General features: G+C 32.9%; 1 protein-coding gene and 1 long non-coding RNA gene across 2 annotated transcripts; one reads left to right on the top strand and one right to left on the bottom strand.

Annotated features, from left to right (window-relative positions):
* Positions 1-4,827: 4,827 nt before the first annotated feature.
* On the top strand, positions 4,828-6,441 carry LOC136970905 (uncharacterized). The gene has a single exon (XM_067265409.1). The coding sequence runs from the start codon at positions 4,828-4,830 to the stop codon at positions 6,439-6,441; it is 1,614 nt and encodes a 537-aa protein (XP_067121510.1).
* An 8,910-nt stretch (positions 6,442-15,351) lies between these two features.
* LOC136970884 (uncharacterized) lies at positions 15,352-17,716 on the bottom strand. The gene is made up of 3 exons (XR_010880054.1): positions 17,666-17,716; positions 17,508-17,594; positions 15,352-15,992 (listed from the first exon to the last, which is right to left on the bottom strand). It is a non-coding gene; the product is annotated as an uncharacterized lncRNA (long non-coding RNA).
* Between the last annotated feature and the right edge of the window lie 5,359 nt (positions 17,717-23,075).

Genomic DNA, 23,075 nt, shown 5'->3' with positions numbered 1-23,075 from the left:
TGGCCGAACCCGTAATGGACCTACTAAAAGAGGCCCTCTTAGTGCCCACAGGGCGGAAAGAGTTAAAAAAAAAAAAAAAAAAAAAAAAAAAAAAAAGGTATCAAAACACACCTCCAGCATGATCTCCCCAGCTATTCGAAGATTGTTGGTTTTCCTGTAACCCACAAGAAAAATCATGTCATACCTGGAGATTTTTGAACTCATTCGGATTCGATCCCGAGACCCCCAGAGCGGTAGGCTGCCACTATCATCGCTCGGCAGTCCGTTCGTCAGAGCTACAGTTTACAAATGGTCAGGTACAGAATTTCTTACTCGATATACAAATTGAATATTTACTGTAAAATACCGCAATCATATAAGCAATGAATAATCTATTGTTTTTTCGAAAACAAAATTTTTATTGAATATTTGATTTGATGTACAGACAGACAATATATATCTTTGTGTAAAAGAGAAACAAGTCTCTTATATCCAGCAGTGATGAAAGCCAATTTGGATATTATTGGAGCAGCCTTCTATTATGGGAGACAAAATTATGCAACGTATATACACATTTAAATACATTTTACATGTTATAGTGAATAATACATACAATCATTAAATAGAAAGATTTTTCATCTGAAATTATAAATAAATACAAGCAGTAGTTCGAAAGAGTCCATTTAATAATCTCTTTACAATCGATTTCTAGTAAAAAGGACCAAACAATGGAAATCAACGGCATCAATATAATTAACGGGTTACAATTGTTCGGTTCGTGATCATTGTGACTGTTTTCTCAGCTTTCCTGTTTATGATTATTGAAGATTTTACTTTTCAGATCTATGATAACTTCATTTCTATTCAAAAGTTCTCTTCTATAAAGTTTCCAGTAGAATACAAGTATAAGGTAAAGTAACTTAAAAACATGGTAATATTTGTACATTCTAAATTTGTACAATTATTAATTCACACGCATTCAGGTCGTTTGTTTCATGAAGAGATTCAAAGGTTCTTCCATGGGACTGACTATTGCAGAGTTTTTCTACATAAAAAAGGACTTTTTGTATCGAGTAAGTTGCACTACGAATATACTTTAGTAAAGATAAATTATATTCATTTTGTCCTTTTTTTATAGGTTGGAAGCGCATTATATTCCATTTTCTCTTCGGTGATACAAGTAAGCGGAGTGATGAATAAACACAAATCCTGTACGACTCCCGGCGATGATAATGTTACAACTGATAAAATAAATTTAATGTTTAAGAATGAGACAACATATGAGTAAATTTCTTCAATACTTAGAGACATTCTGAGAAAGTTATGACATGTGATTTTGGTTTATTGCGAATTTTTGTGCTCACGAGTGACCGGGTGGATAAAATCACTGAAAGATGATAGTATCGATAGTTATTTGTGGATATGTGCCCGTCTAATGGGCTGGACACATGGAATTTTTCGTATTTATTTAACGTGACTAATATTTAAGGCACAATCGCCCATAGAAAGTTCTCCCGGGAAGGATTACTTTTGGCAGATAGTGTTTGAGCTACGTTGCTCTGTTTCATTAACCTTATCCCATTTATGCGATAATTGACCAAATTTATAGTTTTTTAATATTTTGCAATTAATACTTACATTGACTGTACGTTTTAAAGGAAAACTATTCATTTCATCAAGATAACTACTATATACTGTATTTCGCAGTTGTAGTGTGGTTCAACTGTTTAAAAGTGATACCCGCACATTTTACAAAATATAAAATGTGTATTGATAGACTGACACACAGACGTCTCTTCGTCTCTTCACCTCTTCACTTTTAGATCCATGCGGAAAACTAAACTCTATGCTTTGCAGTGCTGTCAACTTTCGTTTCAGTAGAGCGAAATTAGAGAACGTAGAGTACAGCATAGAAAATAGCGGGTGATGAGATTATAAAACGTACAAAATAATAAAATTTAAATATGTTAACTACCTCTGTGATGTCGCCTTTTTCGGAGGCGACATCATGAAGCCTCGGGAAGGTTGGTCTGCGTGTTAACAAGTCGGTTGGCTTGAACTCTTAAGTTCGCGGGATTATGATAGGGTGTGATTTTGTCTATATTAATGATAGTTAATTTATTTGATAATTGTACGAGTCTATCCATTTCCACGTTACTAGGAGAAACTATTGTCAAGACCGATAATACACGCCAGTACTTGAGGTTAGCTATTATATCTATCATTGTATTTATACTCTCTTTTCGTTCGTTCTCCCCACGGCAATTTTCCGCGCTTCGCTGAAAAATCTGTGCCGAGGTCATTACGCCAAATAAAAAGCGGTTTCACTAGAAGTGACCACGATTTGTTAAAAGGAGGTTAATTCTTTATCTTCAACATAAAGAGGGACTTGCCAATAAGCTGAGGGGATATCGATTGTGGAAAACATTTTGAACCGTATAAGTCTATCTAATAGTTCGTTTACTCTGGTAATATATTCATACTTTATTTCGATTATATCATTTAATTTTCTATATTCCATACATAGTTTAGTTTTACCCTAGCATATGGGGAAAATGATGGCTAGATTAATCCCGATCTTAGTAATAGACTAATAGGTCAATCTGTCCATCTCTCGATAGGAATCTCTGTAAGGTTTCAAGGTAATTGACCTGTCTTTCAGTAATATTCTAAGACAGTGATTTCCAAACTTTTTTGAGACACTGCCCCTTGATTTCATAAACTAGAGAGCCTATAATCAGAGAGTGGTCATACGAATTGTGTTCGTTCTGAAAATCCGTTCGATAGATTTTGATTAAACTTTGCCATTTTCCATTAATTCACACGAGCAATCCAGAAATGCAATGTGAGACCATTTAAATGTAAAAAATTCACTTTCCCGGCAACATTTAAAATTCTGATGGCGCTATCTGTTACGATATTTCATATAAGAAACTGTTTATATTTTAAATTATTATAAAATGGCATAAGGTTTGATTTGGAGAGTAAGGATGGGTTTTATAAAAATTGTAAATGCTATTAAAATCGTCATTAATTCCGACACTACTCGAGATACGACACACGATCACCCGTCATCTCCCTACCTGTTCGACCTTTAATCACCAAAATTTAATAGCATGAATAATTCTAATGTACGAACCTCACGCGACAGGCATTTGTTATTTTTATTTTTATTGTACAAAATAAAATAAAGTGTAGCAGCACTTTCAGCGACTGTTTGGATGCTGCCTTTAGCTCCCTGAAATGCATGGAAGTGTTTATAAAATAATTCGTAAAAACTACACATTTACAATTATAATCACATCAGTTATTAAAATAGATTTCAGTTAACATAAACCTAGTACTTACCACTTTGTACATTTTGATTCGTGCTACATTTTGTGTATAAATGAATGCGATGTCTTTCTAAATGGTGCCAGTCTCTGTAAGCCACCAGCACCCCAGTCTAGAATCATTCTGACAGAAACATGAGAGTGGCCATACTTTCCAACTATTACTTCGGGGTATTTTCCCAACAAACTGCCGAGTTTTGGTTCAAAATATAATGAATGTCTCATTAAGCTACAATTGTTTACTCGAAACAATTCACCATCAGTCAAAGCAGGACAATATCATGGAGGTCATCAGAAAATTACAAACTTACTCAGACTCAGCTTCTTAATGAATATACTATAAACATCCAATACACCTTATTGCTGAGAACAACTATTTATTAACTAAAACTAACGTTTTCGGCCGAATTTATGGGCCATCTTCAGGTTACAGCTGTTCGACTCTAATACAAAATCGAACACGTTCAAAATTAAACCAAATTAGAACATACGTTTAAATTAAACTAATAGAATAAGCATATCACAAAATAATAATTAACAAAAATCAAATAACTTGAAAAATGAAAATGAAATGAAAATAAAAATAAAAATAAAATACTGTGACTGGCCGTAAATCTTAAGGAACAATTCCTTATGCATTAACTCAGATACCTACTGAGTCACGGCAGGCGTATTATTACTTGTGTTACGTCTTACTATGTATTTCCAGGATGACGGTAACCCCGTCGCATCCTTATTCATTAAGAAGCTGAGTCTGAGTAAGTGAGTAATTATGGCGTCACCGGCCTGTCTACATAGGAGTTATAGGAAACTGGCTGTGAAAATTGTAAAAATTGACTCCAGATTACAATTCTTGAAAGAGTGTCGGGCAAGAAAAATTTATCCAATGTCCATTTTTAGGATTAAGTTGCCTGATGAATGTATGTCGATACGGGAAAGAGTAAGAATGCTATGCTTAAATAATTCAATTAAACGAGCAAAGAATATAAAGTACAGAACCATTAAAGAAATAGTGGAACTCGAAGAGAATTTATTTGAAAAGAACCCGGATACATTAGCGAGTATCAATTTAAGAGTAGTTGGGTTAACGGACCAGATAAGCATTAGTTTAAGGAAGAAATACAAGAAAAAACTGCTGTGGATTTCGAAAAAGCAACCGTCCAAGGTTAAGAGCATTTTAAAGCCAACCCCGTATATATTATGGGATCAGATTCAACTCCCGCAATGTGTTAAACAGATTCTGGAAAAAGGTCCTAATTATGTTCCGGACAACAGTAGGAACTGGAGAGGCATAGTAGCGAAAGTAGAAAGAGGAATTGTAGGTATGTGTGAAGTGGATAAGGACTATTACAGATGGAAAACGGCGTTCAAAACTGAAAAATGCTCCAGGAAGCAGAGTAAAGAATTGTGCATTAACCAGGCTAGAAGATGGTTGGATGCTAATGATATAGTGGTCACTAGGGCGGATAAGAGTAAGCAGTTGGTCTTAATGAAGAAATAAAGGTATAATGAAGCCATGGATGACTATATAAGAAACACGGAGTGTGAAGAGGTAGACCGAAGTATTGTTGAAAGAATTGACAGAAAACTAAAAAAATTGGAAAAATCGCCCATAGCATCGTTATTCCCTTTCCTAAAAGGGGCCCACATTACCTGCGCAGGCGTACCTAGGTTGTTTGGGTTCGCAAAAATACATAAAAGCAGTAAAGAGATCAGACCGGTTGTAGAGAAATGTAAAGGACCAACCTACATTCTGGAAAAACGTATGCATAGGCATTTAACACCACTAATTGAAGACTACCAATTTGTCGCAAAGGACCCGTTTAGTTTGGTTAATAACCTGCATGATATATCGTTAATGGACAATGAGATTGGGACAGTTATGGATTTCGAGAGTATGTTTCCATCAATAAATCTTACCTCATGTTTTGAGGAGTTGGTGAACCTGTTATGTGGGTTGCACCCAAAAGCATACGAGCACAGAAATGATTTGGAGATAATGGTTGATCTAATATGCTTTCAGTCATTTTTCAGTTTCCAAGGTAAAGTTTATAAGCAGTTAAGAGGGGTCCCAATGGGCAGCCCGATGTCTGGCCTGCTTTGTGAGTTGGTCGTGAGAAAGATGGAACGCATGACATTTTTCAACTATAATGAATACATAATTAGCTACAAAAGATATGTAGACGATGTTCTAATTATTTGGAAGAATGACGCAATGATACAACGATTCTTAGACCAAGTGAACTCTAACCAACATGGCTTAAAACTTAGCCTTGAGGAAGTTAGTAACAAGGAGCTACACTTCTTGGACGTTGGCATTGAATTTAAGAGTGGAGCTTTATGCACGAAGGTGTACATCAAGCCCACACATGATCCGATGTATATTCCGGCAAATTCCAATGACCCAACGGTTTATAAATTATCCGCATTTAGGGCCCTAATCAGAAGAGCGTTTTTGTATTGCTCGAATATAATGGACACGATGAATGAGCTGAGTAGAATCAAAAAGGTAGCAAAGGAGTTAGGGTTTGGAACAAGAACGATAGAGCGTTTAGTAGCGGCGTACGTAAAACTTAGGAGCAGCTCTAAGAAGAAACCGGAGGCTGGGGGTAAATTCACGAAGTTTACGTATAATAAATGTCTCTTCCCAATTATGAAGCAAATAGAAAGACATAAAAACACCAGTATAATATGCAAAAGGGCCCCCACAGTGTATAGGTTGATTAGAAATGACAAAGAAAGAATTGATGATAAAGAGCAGGCAGGAGTATATGCAATTCCCTACAAAAATGACCACTTGGGAATCGATAAGGACTACGTAGGTGTCACTAATAGAAACCTTGGAGTGAGGATAAAGGAGCACCGGTACGATGTCGCAAATAACAGGTGTGCAACAGCATTATCCAAAATGGCGGAAGCGGATGGTTCAGTGGTTGAATGGGAAGATGCGAAAATTCTTGCAAAACTACGCTCGCCAACGCTGTCATCCATAACTGAAAAATGCGAAATCTACAGAGCGAGTTTGGCTGACAGATGTTTAAATTATAAGGATGCGACGGGGTTACCGTCATCCTGGAAATACATAGTAAGACGTAACACAAGTAATAATACGTCTGCCGTGACTCAGTAGGTATCTGAGTTAATGCATAAGGAATTGTTCCTTAAGATTTACTGCCAGTCACAGTATTTTATTTTTATTTTTATTTTTATTTTCATTTTCATTTTTCAAGTTATTTGATTTTTGTTAATTATTATTTTGTGATATGCTTGTTCTATTAGTTTAATTTAAACGTATGTTTTAATTTGGTTTAATTTTGAACGTGTTCGATTTTGTATTAGAGTCGAACAGCTGTAACCTGAAGATGGCCCATAAATTCGGCCGAAAACGTTAGTTTTAGTTAATAAATAGTTGTTCTCAGCAATAAGGTGTATTGGACGTTTATAGAAAATTACAAATTACTATACAGCATTGAACAGTAGGCGAATTCATTACAATTAGCAGCGATTTTACAAGACCCTGATTCGTTTAATTGTTCTATTATGTTTGTCTAAAATGAAAACAGGAAAATATTTTAATAGTTTCCTGGGATGTATTTTCTAAAAGTTATTCATTCAAACAGTAGTTAATAACATGGGAGTATATATAATACTGAACTAATGATGTAAACATATTTTATTGCTAATGGTTATGCAAAGTCTATCCGCATTATTAAATAAATACGATATATGTAATACATATAAAAAATTAATTCTTTACTGTCTTCCTAGTGGATTTTGGTTATTCACTAACTCTTTCGGGTTAACAAACACATCATCAGGGGATCTACACATATTTCTCAGAATTATCAACACTATTTCCATCTGGGTGCAAAAGACAAGCAACATCTTGTAAGTAGAGAAATTAAAACTTACGAATTAAGATTACAAAAAAAAATAATCAACATTGACTTTATTTTGACTCTAACCTTAGAAGATTTTTAAAAATTTCTCTAATTAAATTATTAAATTATTATCGTAATTATATAGTAACACGGGAGAAGATGGTTGTGCTGTTATTTGCGTACGACTACCTCTCTAAGATTTAAAGTTTATAAACCATGATCAGCCACATAAAATACTTTGGATCTTTGGTGTTTTGAAGATGGATATGGTTATCATCTATTACATTAATGTATTAGAAAAAACTTATTTACATACGAATACGCAAATTACCATTTTTCTCAACATATGGGGAAGATGACTAAAAGAAAAACTCAATGGAAAAAGATGATTATACAGAGCTTGTTCAGTGTAAGTTAACTTATCAAAAATAAAAACTACATTACGTCACAAATGTGTAGCTTATTTACATTATAAACATAAACCAGTGAATTAACCCATTATTCTACATCTAGAAAGTATGATATAAATCATCTGCATTTGTTGTGCTGTCATCATCAGATTCAATCTCGTCGCATTTGGGCAGAAGTTTCAGAAAGATCTCATGCATCCATCTTCTGCGCCTTATACATTTTATTCAATCGCAGGACTTGCCATGTTTATCGTAGTAGTAACTGCGACAGACGCAATAGTAATCAGCATTGTTAAAAGAAGCTGCTGTATCTTTACTACTCGACTGCCTTTCGTTTGTTTGTTCTCTTTCGAAAAGATTTATTGGGCTAACTTATCTGTATAATAGCAATGTACGCGTCAATACTAACAGATGGTTCTCATAAAACACAATATTCAAAATCAAACCAGTTTCTTTGCCCTTGAAGTAGAAAACAGGTTTGCAAGTTTTTTCAACGTTCAATGAAGGAGCAGAAGATTCATTCTAATTATTCCTATCAACAGGGATTCTACGATAGAGAGAACAGAACTGCATACAGGTGAACAATTTTTGATAATTTGAGATTGTGTATCTTTGGAATTCCTGTTTTGATCCAAAACTACATTTCATTCGTTAGTATTTAATTAAGTAATAATTATTTCATGCTAATTGGAATTAATTCATTTTCGATTTTTTTCTGATCAGCTAGATTATCAGATAATCAATTTTACAAATTACAAAACAATGCAATAATTTTACAGTACGAATAAACCTATTCAGAAAAAATTAAGAAATAAGATATGAGATCGAAAGGTCAGTTATTGGAATGAAAGAAATTTTAAATATATGATGACTGACGTGGAGGAAAGTGAGATTAATTACTTGCATCAAATTCGTAAATATTTATATTTTTGTCGTGTATGTAGAGACCCGATAACGATTTCAGTTTGTTAATGTGTTCATTGTAGAAAAAAACAAATATGCACCAAACGGGATCAGATTGTTCATCTGATTAATCTGAACTTTTGAGATCAATCTCACCCTGCTTTATGGTGATTTATAACAGAATTAATTTTTAATAATTTATTTTCTTTAATCTAAAAGAGATTTTCATGCATACAACGTATTGATTTACGTATATGTGAGGTCGCCGAATTCGTGATATCCAAATGTCAGGACTTATCGTATGTGGGATGAAGGAATTTGAGGCAAATAGCTGGTAGCTCTGGATGGTTCAGTTGCTGGTCCCGGGGCAGTCAGCTGATGCTCGATGCTGTGGGAGGTTGTGACGAAGGGTGAAATCCCGAAGTTCAATCAGGATGGTGTCCACTCGTGGAGGCAGGGAAAAGTCTGGACTGTTGACTATAGTTGTTAGCCGGGGAAAGTCTGAAGCTGGGAATCGACATGGTCAGAAGCTGGGAGAAGTCTGGAAGATGTCTCTACATTTAACTTACTAGGGGGAGCAGGGAAAAAGTTTCCTTTGTCCTTGAGATCCGAGTTTTTATAAGATTTCTCTTCCTCGGATCTCCAGCTTTTGATTTGTTGGTTTTCTGTATCTAAACAGATGACAGACCATTTCGGGCTACCAAAGGTTTAATTCGACACTGTGTTTTAATTCGATCAAGGGAAATTAATCGCACCTTGAAACTCCTGCTCGTATTTAATTGTTTCGAATTCTTATAAGTGTGACACATAATATCAGCACTGCATCTCCTTTTAAGGTTATTTAAAAACTGTTTTTCCTCTCGATTAATAATTTTATTATTTCCCGATTTCATTTAAGGTTTTCTTCCAATTTTTACGAGCGTTAGAATCAAAGCTTAATCCTTTGATTTGACATTTTTATGATATTTTTAACACGTGAACTCGAGTATCACTCGGGCTCCACATATATAAAATTTATTCGTTACTTAAGAAGATAAAACAGTAATGACTGTTGTATCATAGAAGTCACATGTCACAAGATCGAAGGATTAGACAATCATTAATGACTGCTGTACAGATTGTTCCGTGATTTACAGTCTTGTTCACAATAACAGTCGTTCAAAGTATTTTTTCGCAGGAACAGTCTGTAACATGTGCAAGTTCTTTTCTTAAATTAATTTTGAAAGTTTATGAAAAGTCAAAGAACTTGAATCAAAACATATTAAAATCGCGCGATATTGCAGAAAATTTGTTGGCAACGCGATATCCGTCCGATTGCTACTAATAAAAAAATTCAGCAACAAATTGCGTAACATTCTCGGCGGTTATGAAATTTTATTTCAAAAAGCTAACTTTTCTATTAAGCAAAATAAATAAAATTGTATGTGGCGCCATCTATTATAAGATTTTGTTATAAAAAGTTTTTATATTATTTAATTAATATAAAATGGCAAGAAGCTAAATTTTCAGGGTAGGAATAAATTTTATAATAAAAAATGTAAATAATAACGAATAAAATCATTAACTCCTACTTGTCTCAAGATATCACATATGACATCTCTTTATCTCATCATCCTCTGGACCTTTAGCCACCAAAATTTCATAGCATCAAATACACCTCATCTACAACTTACCGCGCCAAATTTCGTTTCTTAATGTTTACCTCATCCTGAGATATTAAAAGAAATATATGTCAACTCACCCACACACCCACTAACTCACAAACAGCATCCACACACACAGACACTTGACATTAGCATTCAAACAAGTATCAATGATTGAGTTAGATGGAGCAAAAGCAATTTATATGTATTAATACTAATTTAATATTACATTCCCTGCTGTATTATATGTAGGAGAGGAAAAGTATAACGATAAAAGAAATGACCCCCTCAATATGTTTACATTTCTAGACTCCGTACGTTGAAACGTCGAAAACTGCAAAACATTCAGGGGTTTTTCTGTATGTATTGAGTCAGTATATAATGAAAAATATAAAAAGTTTATTTAATAAAATTTTATAACACATGGATGGCACTAAATATTGCCCGGAAAAGTTAGGAAACTCGTTGCTGGATATTTTTCAATTACAGACCACAGTATTCTGCCTGAATTCTACTGCGACACGACAAAGTAACGTGGCATTCTTACTTCTATTTATAATATTATATCTTTAATAAATACTTTATAATTTTTGAACAGTTATGAATCAATTAAAATTCTTGTTACAGCGGTTAAAAATTCTTTACTCTGAAAATAACATTTTAACCGAATTCTTTTACTATAAATTTAATTCAAAACAAAATTTATGTAAAAGAATAGTGACGAAGAATGAAGTGAATGAATTTGCGTAATAAATGAGAAGGTTGTTTTAACTTAAAGCGTAATTAAGAATTTTTAAACGTTATCATAACCTAGAGATATGAATTGTTCACATGTTTCTCTTATAGAAAAGTCAATTAACGTTGATTAACATACCACATTTAATAAGTTTACTGACGAAATATTTTATGTAACATTCCTCCATAATGTATCCTTAAGGGAAAAAGTATATAATTAACATTTCCTTCATTTCATTCTAAATATTCACCTAATTTCTGCCACAAATCATACCTCTGTAACAAATTTTCATTAAATACTTCCTTCTGATAGCAACTACTTACAATTATGAAGAACCAAAAAAGACCAGGAACTTGTATAACATGCTTATTGAAACCCCTTTTGATGGCAATTTTTGTATTTGGAATAAAATTCATAAGTCCCTGCCAGTGTACCTGTTGGACAAATATCTCAAAATTCGGAAGATATTACAATATCTACCAGAACGTCATCGAAATTTCATTATGGACAGCAGTATCAGTATTTGCAGCAATGCTTCTTGGAATAAATGTAATTTGCATTAAATTGTTGAACATGTTTGGTGAAAGCATTGTACAGTCAAACCTGTTTTTGTGCGGTCTTTTCCTGTGCGATTTTTATTTGTGCGATTTGTTTTGTGCGATTTTTTTTGTGCGGTATATGAAAATTTTAATCAAATTGGAACATAATTGACTCCTGTAAAATTTTTAAAAACTCTATTGGTTGTTTTCTATGACATCAGCAGGTTTTTTCATTTTTTATTCAGAAAAATTTTTTTCTCGTACGTTTATTTCGGTTCCCTCTTATTTTAATAGCATAAAAACCATAAATATTATGTTATATTTGAACAGATGCGGTAAGTTAGCTCCCCTCCAGCTTTAGACTGCAGGTGTGAAATTTCACGCCTTGTTAAATGAAATAACACTTCCTGCAGCTATATTTATCAAATAAAATCATTATTTAAGGATTATTTTTAACTTTTTAATGTTAGATTCGTATTTAAGTGGAAATAATTAATTAATATAAAAATTAAAATTCTTAGAGGATTTTTTCCCCATTAGGTGTTGCAGAAAAAGGCCCAAGGAGTTAAAAAAAGCAATTCCTAGTTATTTCGTACGGTTTCGAGTTATTTTCTACGTGAGACTTTTTTTATGCGGTTCCTATTCACCGCATAAAAAAATATTTTTTAATTGTGTTGCGAAAACTATTTTTTATAGCCACTCGTGAAGTTTCGCGCGATTTTTTTTAATTCATTTTCTTTTATGCGGTCCCTATCCCCCGCACAAAAACAGGTTTGACTGTACTTGCAAAATTGGTTTTACTTTTTATCTCATTATATATAGCTCTACAATACAGCATATTAAAAAGAAATCCTGTTTCTTTTATTCGAAAGAAAATTAGTTTTGCTGATAAAGACGAATTATTCAAGCGAATAGAGCAATCGTGTCTTATAATGTTGTTCATTATATTTTTCTTAAGTATATCGTCATCGTTCAACACATCTGTTATCAATTACGCCATATTAAAGAAGGAAGGGTGCCATGATATAGAATCATCTGTATGCGCTATTATTGTTTTATTTGCAGTTACATCCGTGGTGGGGCAGACTCTCTCCGTAACGATTGCAGAACGTTTAGTAGTTTTCATTATCAGCAAATGTTACAAGAAGCTATCTGAAGATCTGCAGCAAATGAATCCACGATTGGTATCAATTACCGAAATCGAAAATTTCATCGACAAACAGAACGATTTTTGGCAAATGTTACAAGAACTGAACAAAAAGCATCAATATTTTCATTTTTTTGAATATGGATATTTTTTGTACATAACATGTTTCTTTCTTTACGGAGCACTGTTTGTTGATTTACATGTCTACGTTAAAGTTCGACTGTGGTTCATGGTTATAATTTTGATTTCTGGAACACTTTTATCTTCACTTCTTGTATCGAATGTTACATCAACGGTAAGTATAGCGAAGTTTTGTTTCACATTATTTCCAACTTTGTATATTTGTCTTCAGGCAGATAGAAGAACGTAGAATCTTCTACGTGTTTCTACCTTACTGAGGGCTTTTTGTTGTATAATTTTTAGTTCTACGGCAACTTTTGTGATATTAATATATTGGCAATTTGTAATTTGAATTTAACCTACAAATTCGTGGTAAGTACTATTACAGCTTACTTATTTTTCTTGTAAAGTTATGTTAATACTGAAATACTTAATTTTGTAGATTCTTACATTTATGAAGAGGTATGGGAAAATGCCTATTGGTTTTTCTATGGCAGGATTCTTCTTTATGAAAAAGGATTTTTTCATTAGAGTAAGAAATATTTTAAATAGGTGTTTAATATTTTAGTATTTAACCTTTACATTTTAAGACAAAAGGAGATTTTTTTTGATATTGTTTAGTTGTAAAAATTCTTATGGCCCTTGGTTATCATCTTTAGGTTTTTCGCGTTGTATAAATTGTATTTATGACACAATTACGAACAAGAGCGTTAAACAAAGTATTTTTATTTTTTTGTTTGAAATTTTTGAGTATGATTTCCTCTCATTCTACTCGGAAACTTCACCTGTTAATAAGTCCTATTAATAAACAAAGTCCAAGTAGACAATATATTCACACAAATACTTTACGTTTAAGCTATTAATTTATTACTAATGTGTATATAACAGTAATGTTTGGAAAAACTAAACAAAAATGTAAACAATGTAATATTAATTGTGCAGTTTATTATACTAAATAATTCACGGCCGTTGCTCGTTCGTTTCTTACGTTTTTCTTTGTCGTTTTTATTGTGATTTTCTGTTTTCTGTTATTACAATTTATTCTTGTCTTAAAATCACATCCACGAATTTTGATTCCCTTTGTATAAATTAAAATAAGTTGTGCACCTAATATTTTTTGAAGTTTAAATATACATAAATTTCAATTATCTACTGCTAATTAAATTTAAATTTTGCTTTATTACAGACGGCGAAAAGCTTATACTCAGTATTTTCTACATTAATACAATTAAGAGGATCTATGTCTGATGTAAGAGTCAAATGCTTTATTTCTCCACAATTATTCAATGAAACTGTTACTTAAAACCTGGTTCCCCAACGAACTAAACTGACAAGAAATAAACCAAAAGCCTTTCAAATTAAACCGGGCTAATTTTTCTGACATTGTTTTTAATTAATTTTTAAACAATTTGCTACTTATTAGCCGCCATTTCTTATTAAATTTCAATGTCCAAAAAGTAATCAATATTTCATAGCGTATTTGTAAAATGTAAGTGAAAAAATCAAGTCACCAATTGCAGAAGTGTTTAACATTTCTGCAGTTCGCGCTTTCTTGTAATTTTTATAAGCCTTACATTAATACTCTATTTCAATCACAATTTAAACACAAAATTATTCGGCAATATTGTTTAAATAGCATGTATCTGTAACGATGCATATTTTCTGTTATCAGAAAACAATCAAGCTCGAAATTCGTTACTTATCAAACTTTAATTTAAAAGCTATAGTATATTTTTCGTATCGCAAAAATACTGATAAATTATTACATAACGACATAGTTTTTTGGTGTTGCAACTATGTTTGTTGTAGCTGACATCACACAAGAGTATTCGACGACTTGTATTTCTTTTCAGTAGCGTTGTGTACTGAATTGCAAACACTTCAAATCTACAGCAACAATGAAAATTAATATTACGAACAATATTACTCGAGGAAACTGATATTATGTAGTTTATCATGCTGTTTGCTACTACTTTATCAAACATAAATACCTACTTTTACGTACGAGTGATTACTGCAGTTTCTGCTATGTAATATTAAATAATGTGACTAAAGATTGTTTACCTATAAATGTTCCTGTATATGTTATGTTACTGTGAAAGATCGATATCTGGCAAATGTCAAGATTCACCTAGTTGTTTCGTGTATGTACGAAATATTTGCTAAATATCATTATTTCTCACTTACACAGGCAAATGTCGACATTCGTTAAGACAAAAATACAACTTTTTTAATATATGATATATGTCAAAAGAAACTTTAAGCAATAGCACATGTACTGTACATAAACTGTTGAACTTAAAACGAACAGTACATTCTAAATCATTAAAAACATAATATAAAAATAAACTTACACATAAATTATGTGATTAACGTTATACAATCTTATTTATTGCAACAACTTAAACTGTTATGACACTTTGAATTGTACAAAAGTCTCTTTCTTTTACAACTGCGTTTAGTCGTGGAACACTTCTTTTTGCAATGACAGCGTGTATAGCCTTGCCCTTTTCGAATTAGCTGCAACTGATTCTCTCAGCGACATTTCTTGAGAAGAAATCTTATCTATGGAAAGTAACTTTTCTTTACGAATTACGAACTGATTACAGGTATAAAGCTGCTTGAGGGTACCCTTTTTTTTTGTGTGTTTGCTAATTTATAAAAGTGGAAGTCTTCTATTCCAACAACAACCGCTAACACATTTCGGGCACCCGTACGGCCACGGTCGACATCATGGACTTGTATTCGTACGATATCACCAATTTGAGCAGGAGGAAATTTCCTTTTTGAGGTCCTTAACATTTTCGTTGCTTGCAGTAGAAAATTGTCTCTCGCGGTCGCTCTTTTTATTGAAATAAACTCGTGTTGTTCAGTCAGGGCTTGATATCAGGGCGTGATGGGTTGCAGCGCTTGTTCAATATTTTCCTTTGGACTGTGGTATTCGTTCTGGCTACTGCTCAAATTTTATTCAAAAGTATTAACAATTTCTTCGAGCTGTTCTTCGGTTCCAATATTTGCGATTTCTTCGCCTGGCAAATATGACGATGCTATGCCTCTTTTTGGTTTAACGCCAAACATGGCTTCATAAGGACTTTGGCGTATTCCTTCGTGATATGTAGTGTTCTTGGCAAATTGAACAAAGGGCAAACCGTCTGACCATTTATTTGTATCGTTATTGTTCATTCATGCAGTTAACATATTCTGTATATCCTAATTGGCCCTTTCAACTGAGCTTTGTATTTGACTATGATGAGGCTTTGTGGTATTCAGGAGGACCAAACACCACTTCACTTAGTTTTTCGCTGCAATAGATACAATCACACTAAGGATAGTTTAAAGGTCAAAGGGTAAGGAAATACAGAAAGAATCATGTATACATTTCTATTGTGGTTCGATTTACTTAAAATTTTATAAGTTGTTGGCACATACAATAAGCTCTTCATCTCAAATAACTAGTGTATTCTTCCTGTACATCATACTTTTTTTACGATAGAGCCGTGCCGGTCATTTAACACTTTTCAGAAAAAACTTTTTGAATTGAAATAATGTGGCTTTCAATTTGTATTGGGAATTTGTATATAGTTAATCAGAGCACGTTACCCTTAAGCTTTCCATATCTGTTCCCGACGATTATCTATCTCATTCTTTTCTCGAGATCAAGGAAGACTACTGTAAAGGTTTTTATTCACAACATCTGTTCAATGTGCAATCCATTTGCATCAATTACATGTTCAAAACGCCTTACAATGTTGTAAGGTGTTTTGAACATCGTGACTGATGCAAATGGATTGCACATTGAACAGATGTTGTGAATAAAAACCTTTTGTGAGTTTTCGTTTTGTGTTTCTTGTTCTTCATGCGCCATTTTTTACCTAGTGGTAAAATTTGAACTAAATACTTTTTGAATTGATAAAAGTCTCTTTAAACCGAACAATTGCTTTAAACGGTAGACTATCTTACAGCTTATACAGGCTTTAAACACTTTTATTATTTCACTACATATGCATTTCGGTCCAGTGTTTTTCCTCCTGGTCCCTCCTCAGTACAATAGTTCTCCTGATGTTCTTTTACACCTGTACTGTACGTAAAAGAACATGCATATAAGAACAACAAAATGCATATGTAGTGAAACAATAAAAGTGTTTAAAGCCTGTATAAGCTGTAAGATAGTCTACCGTTTAAAGCAAGTGTTCGGTTTAAAGAGACTTTTATCAATTCAACATATTGTGCAGCTGTCATTACAAAATTCGAATAAATACTTTTTGCATTTTCCTCTTCTCCATGGTCCATATAACATATATACCAAGTTTCATTAAAATACGTCCGCGAGAACAGGCTCTAGATAGGTCTGAGTAGGGCAACTTTAATTATAACCACCCTGTATATGTATATGTGCCTAATTACATTTTTTAAGTTGTTTTATAAAACTGTTAATGTTTAAGTAAAATTTTTGAATGAAACGTGTTTTTGGGTCACTTGCTCTCCCAGAATATATTTACATCATGTTGTCTTCTACGGTATGTCATTACTTTGCTTTTATCATGTTATTCCCGTTTTTTACACTTAGAGTCATTCAACAAATTCAACCAAAAGTTGAAAAACCTAACATACTTCTACCAACTTTCAGTTGAATACACAGATTTCATCTTATCAGATGTAACATTGCCAAATGTGAAGACTGCATTACATGATTTGTGTTTGCTCATTACTCCAGTTACTTGCACTACCGAAGAGAAAATGGAGTACAATGCACTCGCCATCTGTGAAGGTAAACAATATTGTTTATTGTACAGTAAAGCTTATAAAAATTGACTTACCCTAGTCAGAAAATTTTCGAACGCAAAACAAGTCTCCAATAAAAACTCCCATTTTGGTTTTCCTTATCTTTTCATGAAACAAGTTAACTGAAAATATTAAAATAATAATTAAACAATTAAAATTCATAATCGAACAATACAATTCACTTATATTGTACCTTGAACTTGAATATAACTGACAAATTGTTTGCAGAAAATCCTCGAATCGAAATGAAATTATCGTAGATCTGAAAAATTCCATTAAATAGTTAATAATTATAATTGTAATCTTTATATATTTGGTCTAATTATAATTAATTTTTAATGAAGTTTATTTATTAAAACTTTATTTGTTCGTGTACTTTCTACTGTTTGCTAAAATAATGATTCCGTGTGAATTGTATGACGGAATATACACTTTCACACACTTAAATTAAAAATCTGTATGAATGTAGGCAAATAAATGCTGTTTTGTATAAATACAAATTTATGTTTACTTTTATTATGATATTTTCTATTATCAGTAATAGCAGAACATTCCATGCGTTTCTTTGCAAAAAGTTTGTGGAGTAAACAACAATAGGCAACCATTAAATATGTAACCATTAACAATAAAATTTATCAGAGAAACACTCGCAACAACCTGATCAATAAATACAGTACTAAAATTCTCGTGTGATTCTTCAATCAATATTTCATTTGGAAAGAATTTCATTTCAATATCTTTATTACTCAATTTACTCAATTCTCTTAATTATTTAATCAAAATTTTGAATAATTAAATAAGTGTACAAAAGAAAGTTCATATTTCTAGATTGTATACGTGTATTATCAGAAATTCTTTCGTGAATTGCCATAAAATTCTTCAATGTTAGACACAAGAAAACATAAATTTTTTTTCTCTCGATATGTATGTAATCTCGTGCCAGAAATTCGTACAACTATTCTACTGAAAAATATACGTATTTATAATGAATCATAATTGGAATTCACAAATTCTTTCATAGTATTCGCATGTAGTGGTCGATAATATCCGGAAATTGCGTCAACTCCAGTTAGCTCCCATGAGGTATGTCCCATCCATTTTTTTACTTTCTCGGCTATTATAACAGGGAAATGTGGCGATCCGGCAAAAAATTACCTCCACCTTCCGTAGATTTTTATATTTCTGGACCTTGAAACGTCGAGAAATGCAAGAAAATTCGGGGGTAATTTCTGTATTTGTGGATTTTCACCCTCTTTGAATCTTAATAACACTTATGCTTTTTGTCGAAAATTTTTGATATTTTGCAGGACGGTTTGTTTCTTAGGGAGGTTGTTGCTACTAAATTTTGGTAGTTATAGGTTGAGGGGGTGTGGAAATAATGAGGTTCGTGTGTATGTCCAGTAGGATCAAAATTAAAGAAGATTTTACCCGTTATTAACATTTACAATTTTTTATAAAACTCATCCTTACCCTGAAAATCCCTACCAGTCTTTTCCCATTTTATAATAGTTAAAAATATAAAAAGTTTTTAAATGAAATATGATAACAGATTGCGCCACGCTATAATTTTTGATCATATTATTTCATTTAAAATATACGCTCTCCACCTTCAAATTAGTAGTGGCTTTCCCCTGTACATCATACTCTTCATGTTAGTATAGAGTCATGCCAGTCATCTATCTATTGATAACTCATTTCGGGGGAAATATTTGAATTGAAATAACGTGACTTCCGGTTTGTATCGGAAGTTAGTATATACGTAATCAGGACCTCCTGCCCCTAAGTTTTCCATATATGGTCTCGTCTGTCATCTTTATAACTCCGTTTTCGAGCGTAAGAAAGACACACGACAATGGGGATTTATAGGTCTACAATTTTTTCAAATTGAAGCCCAATAAACAATAGCTGTAAATTTATAGCACATTTTAATATTATCTATTATAAGAGACCTGCTTTAAGTATGTACTGTCTCTTGATATGTATACATACATATCGAGAGACAAAATTTGTTTTCTTGTGTCTAACATTGAAGAATTTTATGGCAATTCACGAAAGAATTTCTAATAATACACGTACACGATCTAGAAATATGAACTTTCTTTTGTACACTTATTTAATTATTCAAAATTTTGATTAAATAATTAAGAGAATTGAGTAAATTGAGTAATAAAGATATTGAAATGAAATGACGTCACCACAACCGAGTAATAGATTAATTTTGGCACCCGGCAACATTTCATATTCGTGTGAAAGGAACTAGTACATTTTAGCAGCCATTCAACACCGGAAACGGAAATTATTAGCCATAAAATCAGAGATTTGCTTCGCTTCCGTACGCGACCTTCTCTTCTCGTTGCTTCTAATTTGAATACAATAGCTCTCGTCGCGTGGCATTTACACATTTAAAACCTTCGGTAAAACCTTACTACTTGAATAGTTTCAAATAGTAACAACAGATGGCGCAGTAGGATTTAGATGATTTCAATCTGCTTCACCACTCTAGTGTGTCGCTAGGATTTATAGTGCGCAATAATTTATCATGTGTCTGTATGTATGTATGCTTGTGTTTGTGATATATATGTATATCACATATATATATATGTATATCATATATATATATATATATATATACACGACTGACACCCACGGTATCTGATACCCCGAATTTTGTGTATGGATCTTAAGGGAAATCGCTCATAATGTGAATTGCAAACATGAACGGTTCGTAAGTAATTCGCTAGATCTAAAGGATCCAGAAAGTCGTGAGGAGATGCAATGACACCTTTAATCACTGCAGAAGTTATAAATCAAAGCGTCATAAAATTGTTGTGTGACGTAATACTTGCAATTTAAAGACTCGAAACTCGAATTACTTTCCCGAATGATTGGTAAATAACAGAAGGAAAGTATGGCGAGAGTCCAAAAATTACACTCCCCCAATATTTTTACATTTTTTGGACTTGGGGACCTCGAAACGTCGAGATAATATAAAAAATTACAGATTTTTTTCTGTATGTATGGATATTAGTGTATAGGAGACACGATTTCGTTCACCCACTTTGAAGCTTAATAACTCTTCTGTCTTTTGTGGAAAAGTTCCAGACAGGCTAGAAGTTGCAGCTTTAGTGTCCACTCCTAAAATTTAATAAATCTTTCAAAATGCATTGATGAAAACTCACAGCATGTACCCTCTTCATCAGAGATCCATGATGGCTTCATGAATAGGTTACTATAGATGCAATCATATAGGTTTAAAAACATTTCTTTTTAAGTAATCCCACCGTAGTTGCAGAATGGATAAAATCACTCAACACTAGTGGAGTTTTCCTGCTTTTATTCATGTATCTAACATCTAAATAAGGGCCAATTTCTCACAGAAAATTCTTTCGGAATATTACCCCACTTGGCAGATTGCCTTTGAGTTCCTTTGCCTTATCCCATCAAACCAAAAGATTTGGATCAGTCGTTATAGCCCCCTCAGCATTAAAGAGAGACCTCAGTATATAAAAAATCAGTGTTATAAATTACCGTATTTTACGGACTATAAGACGCACTTTTTTTCGAAAAATTGCCTCCAAAATTCAGGTGCGTCTTATAGTCCGTAGAATACGGTAATTTACGGTAAATTTTATTTAAAATAAAATTTATCAAAGTAATGAAATTATCGAATTTGTAACAAATATTTTTGAAGGTCTCACAAGTATAAGGCCCGAGATGAAGGGCCTTGCTGGCTCTCTGAACTTATTCTTGTTATAGAAAAAAGTAAGAATAAAAGAAAACATTTAGAGACACCATAAAACGATTCCTCGCTTAAAAGAGCCAGTTTCCTGTAAAAGTCCTTCTAAGTCCTTCTACCCTTTGGCACATCAAGTGTTACGTTGCCTTATTCCAAAATCCTCACCATTTTTAATATCATACACAATAGGAAATATATAAGAAATCTGTAACATGATCTTCATCCACGCAGCTGCGTAACACATGAGAGCGATAAACAATTAATAGAATTTCATTAAATTACAATTTTTCTCAATAAAGTATAACTTGCCCGTTTAGTTCCCTGTTTTATTGGATTTAATACTTCCTTCTGTCTTTTTGTCATTCTTACTTATGCAGTTGACTTACGACCCTCTATCAATTGCTTGTCATTTATGTCATTTACCCTCTCTTTTGTCTTTCCTGTTACTTTACATCGTCTCCTTTACCTAATCTCGCTCGTTTAAGTCTTTCCCCCTCCTCGTGGCGTGTTAATTCACCCTTTCTGTGACGTTTACACCACTCTCGCTGGCCTTCAGTGACGTGTTGTAACTTCATTTGGGGACCCATGTACAGTATTGACTTCACAGAAACTTTGGGGAAAAATATTTTCTTATAAAAGATTGGTTTATGGCCCCCACCAAACAGGCAATTGCCCTTTTCGTCCTCGGGATAACGCGCCACTGCTAGCATTCTTACTCGCTCATAAAACAAGCTGTAACAATCGGCGTTACACTCGCTTTGCTAACTAAAGCGTAATCGAATAACGACGTCACCACAACCGAGTAATAGATTAATTTTGGCACCCGGCAACATTTCATATTCGTGTGAAAGGAACTAGTACATTTTGAGCAGCCATTCAACACCGGAAACGGAAATTATTAGCCATAAAATCAGAGATTTGCCTCGCTTCCGTACGCGACCTTCTCTTCTCGTCGCTTCTAATTTGAATACAATAGCTCTCGTCGCGTGGCATTTACACATTTAAAACCTTCGGTAATGACGTTTCGGTAACACACATTACACGAAAAAAGAGCCATGCATTTAATTATTTCTTACGTCATTTATTATCACTTTGTCTTATTTAATTACACTGGCCTTGTTTTCGGCCATTTATTGCTCCTTTGTACCACTTACTTTGTATAGTTTATTGGTCTTTTATACTTAATTTTATTGTATTGTTTTCCGGTCTTTTCCTTATTCTTTTGCATTATTTTTTACTATCGATCGTACTTTTATATTTGTTATTTTATTGCACCTACGAAGTGTAACTGTAGTTTATTTTTGTCCTCTCTTCTAAATTGTTTGTGTCAATTATTGGTATTTAGCTATTAGCATTTATTATTTACTGGTGCTACTCTTTCACATACCCTTTAATTTATACAATTTTACTACTGTCTTTTCATACATGCCATTTTACTGCTACTACCCTTTTATTTACTGACTGAGTTGCTATTTTACTATTCACTGTTATTCTATTTTATTATTTATCAATTTTTTAATAATTTTATTTAAATTTGTTTGTCATTTACTGTTTACTTTTCTAGTATTTAATAATACTTAATTATAATTATATCATTAATATTATAATACCGTTAAATGAAGTCTTAATGATAAATACTGTCTAAAACAATCTGTAAATGATGGAAATAACTTCTGTGGCTTAAAATAGACACTAAATGCTATTACTTATTATTCATTTAATGGCAATTTCCATGTTACTTAACTTTTTCTATTGTCATTTTATCAGTAGTTAACAATTTTTATTAGCAATTTTACGAAAATTTACAACTATATTTTACCCGTTCCATTTCTGATTTAAAATTAATCTTTGGTTGTGGCAAATTACC

This window comes from Centruroides vittatus, unplaced genomic scaffold (assembly GCF_030686945.1).
Source record: "Centruroides vittatus isolate TY-2023 unplaced genomic scaffold, ASM3068694v2 contig_221, whole genome shotgun sequence".
NCBI lineage: Eukaryota > Metazoa > Arthropoda > Arachnida > Scorpiones > Buthidae > Centruroides > Centruroides vittatus.
This window is presented reverse-complemented; position numbering and strand designations above follow the sequence as displayed.